This window comes from Calliphora vicina, chromosome 1 (assembly GCF_958450345.1).
Source record: "Calliphora vicina chromosome 1, idCalVici1.1, whole genome shotgun sequence".
Taxonomy (NCBI): Eukaryota; Metazoa; Arthropoda; class Insecta; order Diptera; family Calliphoridae; genus Calliphora; species Calliphora vicina.
Window position 1 is genome coordinate 2,844,369 of NC_088780.1, and position 14,846 is coordinate 2,859,214.

The 14,846-nt window shown below is 29.1% G+C and overlaps 1 protein-coding gene across 1 annotated transcript in view; it reads left to right on the forward strand.

The window, feature by feature from the left end:
• Positions 1 to 13,947, forward strand: part of Cipc (Clock interacting protein circadian) — a 32,557-nt gene extending 18,610 nt beyond the window's left edge. Inside the window, exons 2-3 of the mRNA XM_065498736.1 lie at positions 5,877 to 6,048; positions 12,885 to 13,947. Of these exons, the coding sequence (XP_065354808.1) occupies positions 5,925 to 6,048; positions 12,885 to 13,927 (1,167 nt within the window). The 5' untranslated portion in view covers positions 5,877 to 5,924 and the 3' untranslated portion in view covers positions 13,928 to 13,947. The remainder of the gene's footprint in view (positions 1 to 5,876; positions 6,049 to 12,884) is intronic.
• The last annotated feature ends 899 nt before the right edge of the window (positions 13,948 to 14,846 follow it).

The following is a 14,846-nucleotide window of genomic DNA, read 5'->3' on the forward strand; positions in this document are numbered from 1 at the left end:
GTCCTAAAGGAACATTAATATCATATGAAAGGCACTTGAAATGTGAATTGAAACGCTTTTTAAAATTATATAACCTTCGTCATGAGTGTTGGGGAATATAATATATTCCCTACCACTAACTTATAATTTCTAAAATATTCATTCCCGATCCTATAAATTACACTATAAAACCATTTTTTTTTATTATTTTTTACTACACCTACACTACAGAGAAAAAATATAGTTGTGTATGTTTACTGTAACAGATTCAATCATATTTTTACATTTTTCTTAACAATATTATGGTCACTGTAATTATTTATATGATTGCGGAAAAATACGATTCACATGATTGTATCAATCATATATATGGTTGCAGTTAATATATGTTTGTGACAACCATTTTTTTGATGAAGAATTTACCATATTATGTTGTTCTCGGCTTATGGATATCATAATCTGAAAACAACTTATTTACTGCAATCATAGATATGATTGATACAATCATATGAATCGTAAAATAACCATATTATGGTTACCACAATCATATAAATAATTACTGTGACGATAATATTGTTAAAAAAATTAAAAATATTGAAATTGTTACAGTAAACATGCACAGTAAAAGAAAAATATTTTCTCTTGAAATGCGTGCTAGATTTTATTATTTTTTTGTGTACTAGTTTGAAAAAAATAGTAAAAATAGTAAAATAATTAAAAATATTGTGTAAACAAACACTACGATGCTACAAATTTGTTCAGAAAATTCGTACACAAATTTTAAGCAACATATTCATAAACATTTTGTTTTATAATAAACCTTTTATAAATTTAAAAACAGTTTATGAATAATATGGGGGTAAAAATCTAAAATTGTTGTGAAAAATCAGAAAAATTCGGATATAATAGAACTTTGTAGGACATATTTTTCGTGAGATTCTATATGCCTTTCAAAGACCCTTGGAGCAAGTATTAGCTCTTTGTTCTACACGACTACAAATGACGCTAGCAACAATTGTCGCCTTGTAGTCAGCTTCTTAATTAATGGTATCAACATCGTAACTGGCTGTCATTGTTGTTCAAATACATATTTTAGTGGTGCCACTTTTAAATATTTCATTTTAGGAAAATAGATTTTAGTTTATCTTGGCTACAGCGACAACGGTGGTCGTGTTGTCGTGAATATAATAATTTTCATATGCTATGTATGTAGTCTATTCTTGAGTGGTTGTAGTTGGTAGCCTGCTGTCGTGAATGTGTTTAATGCATTAAATGTGTTTCTTCATTTATTTATTTTTTTACGGCTTGGTTGCCTGAGACAAAATGTGCCAAAACTTGTCTTGTTGATGGAATTTGAGTAGACATCTATTGTTGTTGAGCTTTTATTTTTTTGCACATTATTTTAGTATGAGTATTTAAGTGTTAGTTGCTGTAATTAAGGTATATTTTCTATTTTCTTTCATTTTTGTTTTAACCATAAGTTACCCCCATTAACAATAACAAGTAAGAGAGCTATATTCGGCTGTGTCGAATCTTATATACCATTCACCAAATTATACTTTAAAATAAATATTTTTAGGTAAATTTTAAAATTTAAAATTTTTTTTTTCGAGATTGTTTATTTTTTTTATAAAATTTTTTTTTAAATTTTTTAAAAAAAAATTTTTTGGAAAATTTATTTAACACAAAAAAAAATTTTTATAAAAAAAAAATCGGGTTAAAAAATATTTTTCTCGATTTTGACCCATTGCAGGTCCAACTTACTATAATAGCCTTATAAACATCGTTGCAATGGACTTTGAAATATCTATCATTAGATATTATTATTGTCTATATTAATGACTTAGTAACCCAGATATTAATAAAAAATTGGCCAAACATCTAGGTTGTCCCGGTTGTTTCCTTATATCTCAGCCATTTGTGGGCCGATTTTGACGATTTTCAATAGCAACCGAACCGGAAGATTTCCCGATATATTGATGTATGAATCATGTATGTAAGTTATTTGGGGTCTACGGAAAGTTGATTTCAACATACAGACGGACATGGATATACCCACTTCGCTATCTATAACGATCCAGAATATATGTATACTTTGTGGGGTTGCAAATGAAAAATGTAGAAATTACAAACGGAATGACAAACTTAAACAGGATATGGTGAAGGGTATAAAAACTTATTTAGAGTTATTTCGGTAACGTTATATTTTGGATAATGGTATTTGTTGGTTTTTTGGTAACGTTATTTTAAGGATGGATTTAAAAACAATTTATTATACAAATTTTGTTTTATTTTTATCTTTCTTAATTTACCGTATTATTATCTCAATATAAATACATATTTTTAAAATGGTTTTATTGATTAGTTATAGCACTTTTGTTATAAATACAATAGAATTTTAGTTTTTTATATTTATTTGTGAAAATGTTATAAATTTCTCACCTTTACTTTTTAATGTAGTATAAAATTTGTGGTATTACAAGTTTTGAAACATTAATATTTTATTATCTCCATTAGAATTTTAAACAAGTTTCAAAAAGTCAACAAAATTAATCTTGTTTCAAAAAAAAAAACGGAACTAAACTAAAAAAAAATTAAAACTATTTATAATAAAATCACTTATTTATTTCAATTTAATACGATAAATTCACTATAAACTTAACCTACTAAAAACCCCTTCTCCACAACTTTATTTAGCTTTGTCTCTGGTTTTCATTATTAAATGAAACACGTGTAATATAATTTTGTTCAAACTTTTAATTAACAAACACATTTAATGTTTGTAGACAGGTACTTGAGACTTAAATACACATTCCTTGCGGACATTTAAATGTTTGCACAAGTATATTTTTAAATCTTCTTTAATATTTATTAATACCCGCAAACTTAAACAATTTGTTATTATTTATTTAAGTGTTTGTAAATTATATGCATAGCTGGTGGTTTTGTTTTTTAAAACGCTTTTGTGTTTGCAAAAAAAAGAAAAAAAAAATCCAACACGCGCATAGTTTATAATAGAGGAGGGCATTAAAAACGTTAATTTCTTTATTAATGTCTATCGTATCAGTAATTAGACAAACACGCTCTATAAAAATCTCAATCATAAAAGTTGTAAATTTTATTGATGGGACCATGTAGTTTGATTGCTAAAACAACTGATAACAGTTTCATAAATAACTTAATTTTGTTTATATATTAGAAATAGAAAATTGTTAAGACCATTTAGTTTGATTGCTAAAGCAACTGATTATAGTTTCATAAATTAATTTAAATTTTTCTTATAAAAAAAATAGCAAAAAATGTATGGGAAAGTTGTAGAGGAAGAACGATGTCGTATATGACCACAAGATAGGTAACTGAGAGCCTCACCCAGAGAACTAATATAGTTGTACATGTTTACTGTTTCAAAATGTTTATAATTACTGGTCACAGTAATTATTTATATGATTGTGTTAACCATAATATGGTAAAGTTAAAATTCACCTGATTGTCGAATCATATATATGTTTGTAGTAAATAAATATATGGGGGATTTCATTTCGCTTTTGAACTTTTGAAATCTATGACTTCCGATCGGGAAGAAATAGTTATCTACACAAACTTGGATGAGAAAAAAAAACCTGTATGGCTAAAATGTCAAATTTTTACACCTCTAACTCGTAGAGTTCTTAACCGATCTGGTTGAAAAATTATGTCTGAATTACTCGATTTCAAAAGTTGGTTCATTTGAAATGAAATCTCCCATATGTTCATGTCAATCATGTTCATGATGATTCATTATATCTTAAAATGTTGTTCTCAGATTATGATATCCATAAGACGAGAACTATATAATGTGGTAAATTCGTCATCATAAAAATGGTTGTCATAATCATATACTTATTTTCTGCAATCATATATGTATAAGATTGCTACAATCATGTGAATCGTAACTTTACCATATTACGGTTATCGCAATCATATAAATAATTACAGTGACCATAATATTGTTCAGAAACTTGTAAACATTTTGAAATTGTTACAGTAAACATGTTACAGATATCATGATAGTGTATTGCAGAATATTTTTTTATTGTATCCCCCGGGCAGTAATTTTGTTAAATTGTATTCATTGACGCTTCTCTCTTCTTCCCTTGTATGTGTTTATTCTAAAAAATATGGCGACATTTACATGTTGATTTAAAGTCATGGTTTTTTTTTGTTTCTCTTTTAAAACCCCTACGAAAATACCCTTGCATTTTTATGATGCCTTTTTTTTGGCTTCTAATCGTTATCTTCATCATCAACAACCAATCAGAAAAGATTTCACAGCAGAATATCAAAAAAAATTATGAAAAAACAGAAAACGTGCCTTTTTGTTGGCCGCTACAATTTGTCAGTACATAAAAAACCCATAGCTTTAAGTCATGACTTAAAGTCATAATTATGTAACTACAACTTAAATATGTAATATGTAACTAAATTTCTAAGGGGAATCCCCAAATTCGGGGTATTGTATTTTAATGATACTAAATGCTAAAATGTTGCTGTATTTAGAGTTGAGGTTTTAGAGCTTTGTGGTTTGGTTAACGTTTTAGAGTAGACAATGTCAATAAAAAGCGCCCTGTGTAATAAAACGTCGTTGTTGTAAATCACTTTTTGAAATGTGAGTTGTTTCGATAAGTTTTCAACAATGTTCATATTTAATGAATCAAGTAACTTGACTCATTCATTAAAAATTCTCTAAGTTAAAAATATACTTAATGTTTTTGATAAGATTAAATTTTGTTGTGTTTCCTGTTAAAAATATAAATTCTTACAAGTCTTCCAAGTTATTAAGTGTCAAACATTTTACACATAATTAAGTACATATGTATAGGTAATTAAGAAAAATGTAGGTGGGATCGTTGTTTTACTCTGTTTTTTATAATTTACAATATTTAATTTGTAACTTAATGAATTCAATTTGAAAGAAATGCATGCATGTGTCATCTAAGATAAAGTGAAAATTTGCCAAACCAACAATGATGATGTTGATGACGACGATAAAGACGAGAGATACATATTTGGTTAATCATTTGATGGCTTGTGTTTTATGTATCTTCTCCTTTTGTATTCCCATTTTAAAAGGTTTCTTTCTACAGTGTTAACAACCGGAAAGAGCGTACACGTGCCAAACAGTTTTGTTCATATTTTTGTATTCTTTTTATTTTGTGCTTGTGTATTATTTATTTTTTTTGCTGATTTGGTGTTGTCTGAGGTATTTTTATAATCACTCACTCACACACACACAAATACACTTCACACAAAAAATAAAATCACATCAACAGCTAAAGCTAAATGAAATTCTCTTGGTTGTTGGTATTTCTCAGCCTGTTCAAAACTTTGAACAAAAAATAAAAGAAACAACAAAAATAAATGACTCGTTGTCTACTACTACTACTGGTGGCACACGCAAACGCAATCGAATAATGCGTGTTAAAAATGTTTACGACATTGTAAACAAAAAAAAGAATATTTCAAACGAGCTTTGGTTATCGAAAGATACTTATTGTTGGGTTTCTCCCTAGTTTTTTTTTTGGGTTTATGTTGCTGCTTCGTGTCCCTCTTTTTAACCAGACCTAATTTCATTGTTTTGATTTGGCTGCTTCCCTTGACTTTTCCCATTTTTTTATGGTTGTGTAATTTTTACAAACACACACACACAATTAACAAGAAAATATCGAACCAAACGAGCTCTTCTTTAACGGGAATTTTCAATAAATATAAAGAAAAATAATGAGATTTATTCAGAAATCTTTTAAGCATAAATAAACTTATTAACTGTATTTGTATGTCTACGTTATTATAAATCTCTTTGAAATCTAACTTTGTTGTTTTTTATTTATCTTTGATTTTTTTTTCTTCTTATTTTATAGATTCATTTGAAAATCCCAGCAATAAAACCTATCTCTAAACCCATCGCCATGGCACCAACAATATGTTCAGGAAAGAAGCGTCAAACACGTACCATTGCCACCACAAATATACGGCGACATGGACAAGGATCTCATCAGTTAAATCAAGCTCTATCGAATATTGTGAATTATGGTGAGTAGCTCAAAACCACACACATGTACTTACTCACACATACTCATATACATACATACATATATTTATTAAATCAAGACATACGTTTCAAAAAACGTGTTAATATTATTTAGATTTATAACTGAAACAACAACACAGCCATAAATAACATTCAAATATATAGGCCGGTTAAATTGAACATTAAATTTGTTAAACTCGTGCAGTGAAAATTACTTACGTGAATATCAATTACTTATCAAGAGAACGATTAAAATGCAAATGATAAAGTTAAAATATTTACGATAGCAGAGTATTAGTTGGTTAGAGTGAGGTGTGTTGAGTACACAAATAGATACTTTGTAGCTCTTCGTGTTTGAGCATGAGTGTGTACAAAATTGTTACGTATACGTCATGTAGCACTGACATGTGCCTTAATTTATTTATACTCGGACCAACACACACACACTCACATGCAGCTACCCAGCAGTTCTAGGAGACAGACCCGAACTAGTGATTTTACCCATCATTTAGGGTGGGAACTAGTTACTTCAATAGCTATGTGACTAGTTATGTTAACATGTGCATGTCCTAAGCAGGCGGTCAATTTACCCTTTTTGATTACAATGGGACTGGTCCTAAGTAGTCATCGCATTGGAATCACGTACAGTTATCTTACTAGCTACCTAACTGGTAACTTGATCAGCTACTTAACTAGTTGTTTTAACATGTACGGGTGCATATTGACCTGAAATAGTCTGCTAAAAAGACATATAAACAGTCCAATAAACGATTGCTTGTAAACAAACCTTCCTTATATTGCTTCTGGTGGGTAAAATAACTACTTTCTAAAGTCCAGTACAAAATAAACGTTTATAGTGACTACACTCAGAGACACTTAAGCGACAATTGACTTCACGCTACATTACCTGGAATGAATAAAGTAAGCAATTGTCTAATCTCTGTACTACAAGGAGCACATACGTGTCAAATGACCCAGAATATATAATAGGAGTCAGCCAAGTTTTCAGAGATTAGTGACAATTACTGTCTATAAGGGATACATTGACTACTTGCTTAACTGCTGGGTACATACTATATTTACACTTCAATTAAAGATCACATGAAACAAACATTCAGCCAGCCATCAAGGCAGACACACAAACAGACATTGAAGACACGGACAAGTTATGAAACCAAATAACAAACAAGTTGAAAACAGGGAATGAGTAACGAAATGAAAGAATATTAATTTACATTTTTTCCTTATAAATTCTGTTTTACATTAAAGCCGGATTCACAATGCTAGCTAGCAACATTTGCAAATGGGTGTTTACCACAGCGATGATAAATGCTATACAATTGTAATTTTTCCAGCACAATTCACACTTCAAAAGTACGGAAGTACTTAATCCAATGACCGATTAAGTACAATGACTAATGATGACGGAAAATTAAGTTCTTACTTACATATATTTAAAAAGGTCTGATTATAGGTATATAAAAGACCCCTACACTTACTGCGATATGTTGAACCAATGGTAAATTTGAATCGATCCTTCACAAGTACATTTTATCTGAATACTTATATTTACATGCATTAAGGGGAATTTGGGGAATGGATAATCCTTGTCACATTTGGGTTTCATAATGACCGTGAAAAAAGCATCTGCTCTCTATGTTTTAATCGGTCGTTCTAAACATGTCTGTCATTTAAAAATAATTTCTTAAATACACTAAAAGCAGTTTGGAAGTTTTTTTTTTTCTTTTGAAAGTTTAGCTATCGTTACCCCTGTTAAGCTAACGTTACCGAATTAACAGCAATTATCTTAAGTGCCGTTATGGATATTCTATAAATAATTTTAAGTTATAAAAATACAAATTAATATTTTGAACACGTTTATTAAAGATATCAAAGATATTGCGCCTAAAATAGCGTTTCGGATATATTACCGTTACCGCTAAGTTACAGGTACCAATATTCTATAAACAATTTTAAGAAATTACAAATTATTGATTTCATTACCACCTACCTTACATCAGCTTATTTAAAATGTTTTTAATGTTTAAATAACAGCAAATACCGTTACCGTTACCGTTACCGCTACCTTTTATCCGTTTCGAATCGGTAGCCAACCTTGAAATTTGTATGGATAAAGTGCATAGAATTTGTTGAGCAGCAAGATCGTGAATATCCTTGAAAGTATAAATAGTTATTCCACTTTAGTTAATTTTGTTCCCTTTTTTTATTGCCACAACTGTATTACAACTCTCAATATTCGTTCGTATGTGTCTGTTTTATCTTGTTATAGTTGCAGCAAGCAATTAACTTACGAAACAAACAAATAAATAAATAACAAAAATTAAAACAGAAACTACGAGAAAGCAAAACACATTTTCAAATGTTGTGTCATGACACCAGGCAACAAGACACACGTGCATTTGATTAACTACATACCACTCATGTTCAAATCACATTTGTTTGAGAACAACATACATTTGGATTGTACATAAATAAATGTTTTAGCTTCTTCCTCTACACTCAGAGTTAGAAATGCAGAAATAAACATATTGGACTGGAAAAATACTGAGGACAATTCGATTACTCTCTTCAATATGTATCTGTGTTTATTCAATGCTCAACTCCCTCAACTTCATCAACCAATCAATGTTGTTAGCAGGTATGGAAAATTCAGTACTCTGGATTTTTTTCAATATTTCCCTACGAGTTATTAAGTACAATATTGGTAAATAATAGTTGAAATGAATTAATATATTAAAAACATTTTAAATAAATTTTGCAGTTGTTAAATAATGGAAAATATGACTCGAATATAGGAGCTGAAATCCAAAATGGTACATTGTTGTCCGTTCATAATCAGAAAGATCTATAGTCAACCATATCAAATTCGTTCGCATGAAAAACTGGTTTCAGAAGTTTGTAATACTTAACCTGGGCTACAAAACTGTGTAGATATTGGTTTGGTTTGAGGCTTTTTTAAAAGGATAATTTCAAAATATTACGATATCAAATGATTAGCTTAAACAATTTAAAAGTTAATGTAGTTCAAAGTGTACATTTCTTAACCAAATTTTAAGTAATATACATATGGGCAATTCCACGAGAAAACACAAAAACCCTTGAAAATTTTTTTCAAAATGATTTGAATAGAAGAAAAAAATAATATGTTACTATGTGAAAGTATTTAGATCATATTACAACATTTTAAAGACAAATTATACTGATTATATTTAATTTTTTAATGTTTTAGGCTAAAATTGCGGCGAAAACTAGGCTCCCAATTAGCTTGTAGTATGAAATGAATTTGACTCTGATTGTTTTTGTGCTATTGTCAAATTGTTTATTGAAACCGAATGTATATTTTCTTTTCACTTTTTTAGTTTTTGTATACATATGTATATTTAAAGAATATATATTGTTTTATTATAAGAGAAAAATCTGTCACGTACGGTATTAAATTAAATTTTATTTATTATAAAATCATGCAATGATTGTTTTTATTTAAATATGACGGATTGTAAAGGAAAAATATTTCGTTTAGTGATAGAAATTATATTTCATACAAATGACTTCCGTTTTATGTCACGTACGATATACCCTTATTTCGTTCGATATTTTGGACAACAATGTTTCGAAAGAACTTTTTATTATTTTAAAATATAGTACCCTCTGAATGGAACATAAAGACCAAATTATTTTTCAGATACTCTTATTTTTGCAAAATCTATTCCACTCTATAGGCGTACAAATGTCACGTACGATGATATGGAATTGCCCATATGTATATTAAAAAGTGAATGTTTTTCTGTTTTATTTTTGAAATTATAGTGATTTTATTGCGTGGATTTTAGGCATTTGTGTTTGAATTTTTGAATATATTTACCTTATGGTAGGGTCAGACATGACAAATATTTGATGAAAAATACGTAACCACTAAATAAAATATATTTGAAATCTTTTATTTATTCCAAAAAGTTATTGGATGATTCAAAACAAAAACTTTAGTTTTATTTTATTTGATGCTGTTTAATCTTACAAAACGCTTATTTGTGCAAACATTTACCATGTGTGACCCTACCTTTAGAGTGATTAAATAAGAATATCCAATACATTTTTAAAGAAGATAATAACTCTGTGGCTTGTCTTGTTTATGATCCGTAATCCTATGAAAAATTCATGTTTTTGGAACATAATCGCGATTTACGCGAAAACTGAAATTATAAGTCTGTGTTGATAACACATTTGAATTAAGGACACATACATTTATTAACCAGTCTATACTTAAATAAAACGCTTGAAAGACTGGTTTCAAAAGTTAGTAGTACTTAACCACGGCTACAAAACTGTGTAGTTATTGGTTTGGTTTGAGATTTTTTTAAAAGGATAATTTCAAAATATTACGATTTCAAATGATTATATTGAATATTTTAAAATTTAATTTAGTTCAAAGTATAAATTTCTTAACAAAATTGAAAGTAATTTACATATTTATATTAAAAAGTGAATGTTTTTCTGCTTTAAATTATAGTGATTTTATTGCGTGGATTTTAGCCATTTGTGATAACTATAAATATCCAATACATTTTTAAAAAACTAAAAACTCTGTACCTTGTCTGTTTTATAAACCATAATCCTATGAAAAATTCATGTTTTTGGAACATAATCGCGATTTACGCGAAAGCTGACATTATAAGTCTGTGTTGATAACAGATTTGAATTAAGGACACATACATTTATTAACCAGTCTATACTTAAATAAAATGTAGATATTAAGAATCTCGAAAATGTTAAAAGTGACAAATTATCTGCACTTAATGCATTTTTTTAACTTATAATTTATTAAAATTCATTGATGTGAACAATTTCTGGGATTTAACCTATATAATAAAATAATTTAGTACATTTTATCTTAAAAAAGTACTCTTTTGGTTAGAGTTCAGTACCATTTCAATATCTAAATTAATATTAAATTAAATAAATAAGAATTTTTTCTCTCTGACTCATTACTTGAAGCATCAAAGTGCAGAACAAGAATGAGTGTAGTTGGCAGTAACAACATCCCATTTCCTGCTTCAATAAGAAGTTGTAGAGAGTGACGTAACTTTATATGCAGCTATGCATGTGATTACATGTGATTCCATTACTAACTGCATTAATTTCTCATGAATTAGTTGTAATTGAAAACCTTTTGCTTGACTTGGCCGTAAAAATTTAATTAATTGTGGTTTTACAATACTTAATTGTTACAAAATTTCAATGAATTCTTTGTGATGTCGCCTGTCGTCGGAGCGTGTGAGTTTAATTAAAATCATGTACACTTCACGTTGAACGATTTATTGACAGGCAAGTATTTCATTGGAACATGCAAAAAAACAATCTTAATTATTTATTCGTTTTTTTTTTTCTGATTTGCAGCATGTGTTTGGGTTTTTGCAATAAAAAAAACAGAGATAAAGAAAACGAATGTTCATTATGCAAATCTTCCTCATACTTACTAATGGGGTTTTTGAGAAAGAAAAAAAAAACAATAAAGAAAACACAAAATTAAGAACAAACATGTACAATTAAACAGTCGCATGTGGGAACACATTTAAATTTTAAATATTTAAATGTCATTGTTGGACATGTGCCATTTTAAATGTGCACGTAAGTTAAAACGTTGTGGGAGATATGCAGGCGGTTACAGCGAATTACAAATGTACCATTTAACAGAATCAAATATGTACCGAAATGAATAAATAGGAGCTAGTTTTTGGTATAAAGATAATCTATGTTAAACTAAAATTTTTATTTTTCACTTATTGTTGATTTAGTTTACAATCTCTTTGACCAGTTAAAATTAGAACTGTCAGAACACAAATATGTAACTAATAAAATAAACAATTCAGCACACCAATTTTATTTTGATTTGCATTATAATTTTTAATAATAATTTTTTATATTTTACCTGCTACATTGATATGAAGAATTTTGAGGAATGTACATATGTGTGATTTGACTGAAATCAGATGCTTAACCAAATTTTCAGTTATAATTGATTAGTGAAGTCCGCCCAAATATGTTTCAGGTTTTATTAATAATCTAACATATTTACATAAATTTAACATTTTTACATTTCCTTCAACTAATACCTACAAACATTGGATGTAGGGTGAATTTTAATAAGTTTCTTAATTTTTGTTAATTTGCCAAAAAAAATATAACTAATGTTTATTAATATGTGCGCCACTTTGTTACAACAACATTTCACTTTTACATAATGATTTCAGTTCTCTTGAAAAACAAAAAAAAAATAAAATAAAAATACAAAGTACAATAATTTATTTTACAAATTCATTTCTAGTTTTTATCTCTATTCTCTTCCGTGTTTTGTTGTTTTTATAGTTGTTGTTATAAAAATAGCAACAAAAAAATAAGAATAAAATACAAAATGAGTACGTCTGCTTACTCAACACGTTCGTTATAAGTCACGTTTTTAATCATGCATCAATTGTTCGCCCCTTGAATGTGTATTTTTCTCTGCACACAACTGTCGCCAACCTCAACAGTCATCTGAGAACAACATGTGCAAGAGAAATGAACATATTGTTTATTTTAGTTTTATTTTATTATGAACTTATTTTTTTTATGATCACTCATGACATATGAAGGTCTAATTGTAGTAGTTTTCTATAACATTTAGTTGACAGGTTACTGAAGTAATCGTTAAAGATTTATTGTTAACAGAATTCACAAATATGTACATTTTTCGACATTATATCAGGGAGTCATCGTTATATTTTTTTATAAAATTTGTTCTATTTTTGGCATTAACATATTCTTTCTTTTCCATTTACAGTTGCTAAAGGATCTATGAACAACCGAGTTACAGCTTCCCTAAGAATACAACCTCACAATCAAACAGAGAGAAACAGCAACAACAATACCAGTTTAAACTACAGCCACTCAATGCAAACAAGTGCCACATCAGCAGTCTCAAATCATCGTCATCAACTGTTTTCCTATATATCCGACAATGCCGTAACGTCTTCAACACATTCGGATACAGAAAATTCCTATGATTTGAGATTGGCCAATGATTCGTTTACAAACAGTTCAACAGCAACATATGGCAGCAATACAACAAACCCATCAACCTCCACATCACAGTCATCGTCATCATTATCGGAATCAACAACATCATCATCACCATCACATAGAGAAACAACGTCAGCATCCACATCACAACCATGCGGAGAAGAAAGAAGATTTCAAAGGTATGCATCTGTAGTGCTGGCCAACAATAACATGGCTGGCCAAGGGGAGTGCCTGAGTAATGGCAATGACGTAACGGATTTATACGAAGATGAAAACGACAAAGTTTCAGCTTCGCATAAGGACACAAATCAAATACATTCCAGTAACATGAGAAACCATTACTATGCTTGCAATGAGTTTGATTCGGAGGAAGAGTACGACGAGTTGGAGGATGCAAGAGAGCTAAACAGTGACATGAGTGGTGGTGATGACAGTGATACTGGTATGGATACAGATGAAGCAGATTCCATGACTAGTTTGGATACGGAGAAAAGTGCAAAACTTAAAAGAGGCAATCATCCCCTACTGAGAGATAAACTCTTGGCCAAACAACAAACTGACAATAGCAACAACCACAACAACAACAACACAAAATCTCTTACCAACATACGCAACACAGATGGTTTACTATCTATAGCCATAAAAACCATAAAATTGGTTAAACGCAATCAATTACTGCAACAAAGACTTACGCAATTGCAACTGGAAACCTCAGAATTCATACAGTCGGTTTTGGCCAACCCGGAAAACCGTCATTTCCGTGAGAATATCAAACAGAAAGTGCAGGAGGTGGAAAATGTTTAAGAAAACACTTTTGGAATACATACATACAACAACAGCAACACCAACCAGCAACAGTGAGCAATCAACAAGGCAAGGAATTGAACCTGTCAATTACTAATTACTCACAACATTTGCAGCAACAAAGTTGATCAACACAAATCAAAACAAAACAAAGAAGCTAAACATTGTGGCGCAACAAGCACAAGTTTTTCAATATATCTAAATTAAAAGCTTTTTTAAGTTAAAAAAAACGCTTTTACTGATTAATATTAAAAATATACACATACACACTTACACTTACACAAACCTTGCAGCAAAAACAACTGAACATTAAATTAAAACACCATTTGTGAAGCCTACTTTCAGGCTGTCTAGAAAAATAAAATTCACACCAAATATTTTGAAAAATAAAAACTGCTAACTACCATTGTGATAAAAACAAAAGAAACAACATTAACCACCCCTTATAATAATTTTAAACATATTAATTAAATTTCTTCTTTATACAAAATCAAAATCTGTCTATGCTTTTCTTCGTAATTAAACTCAAACTCCCTTGTCAAAAGCAAAACGAAAAAAGAAACATCTAGTCAACCATTCAAGTATTTATTATTGTAACATGAAAATGGCAAGATTAATGAAATTAAAAATATATATTGCATTGTTGTTTTTTTTTTTAAATAAAATGATCTCATTAATAACATCAAACATAAACGGCTACCATCATTTCATTTTACACTCGCTGACACTGAAAATTAAACAAGTTTTAAATTCTCCAAATGAATCTTTTGGAATTTTGTTTCAACGTTAAATGCAAGATTATACAAAATAGATAAACGGTTTCTTTGATCTTAAGAGTTAACTCATGTAGAAATAATATAGTTTTTGTTCAATTCTTGCATATTAAGGTTTATATTATTGAATATAAATTATTTTGCTG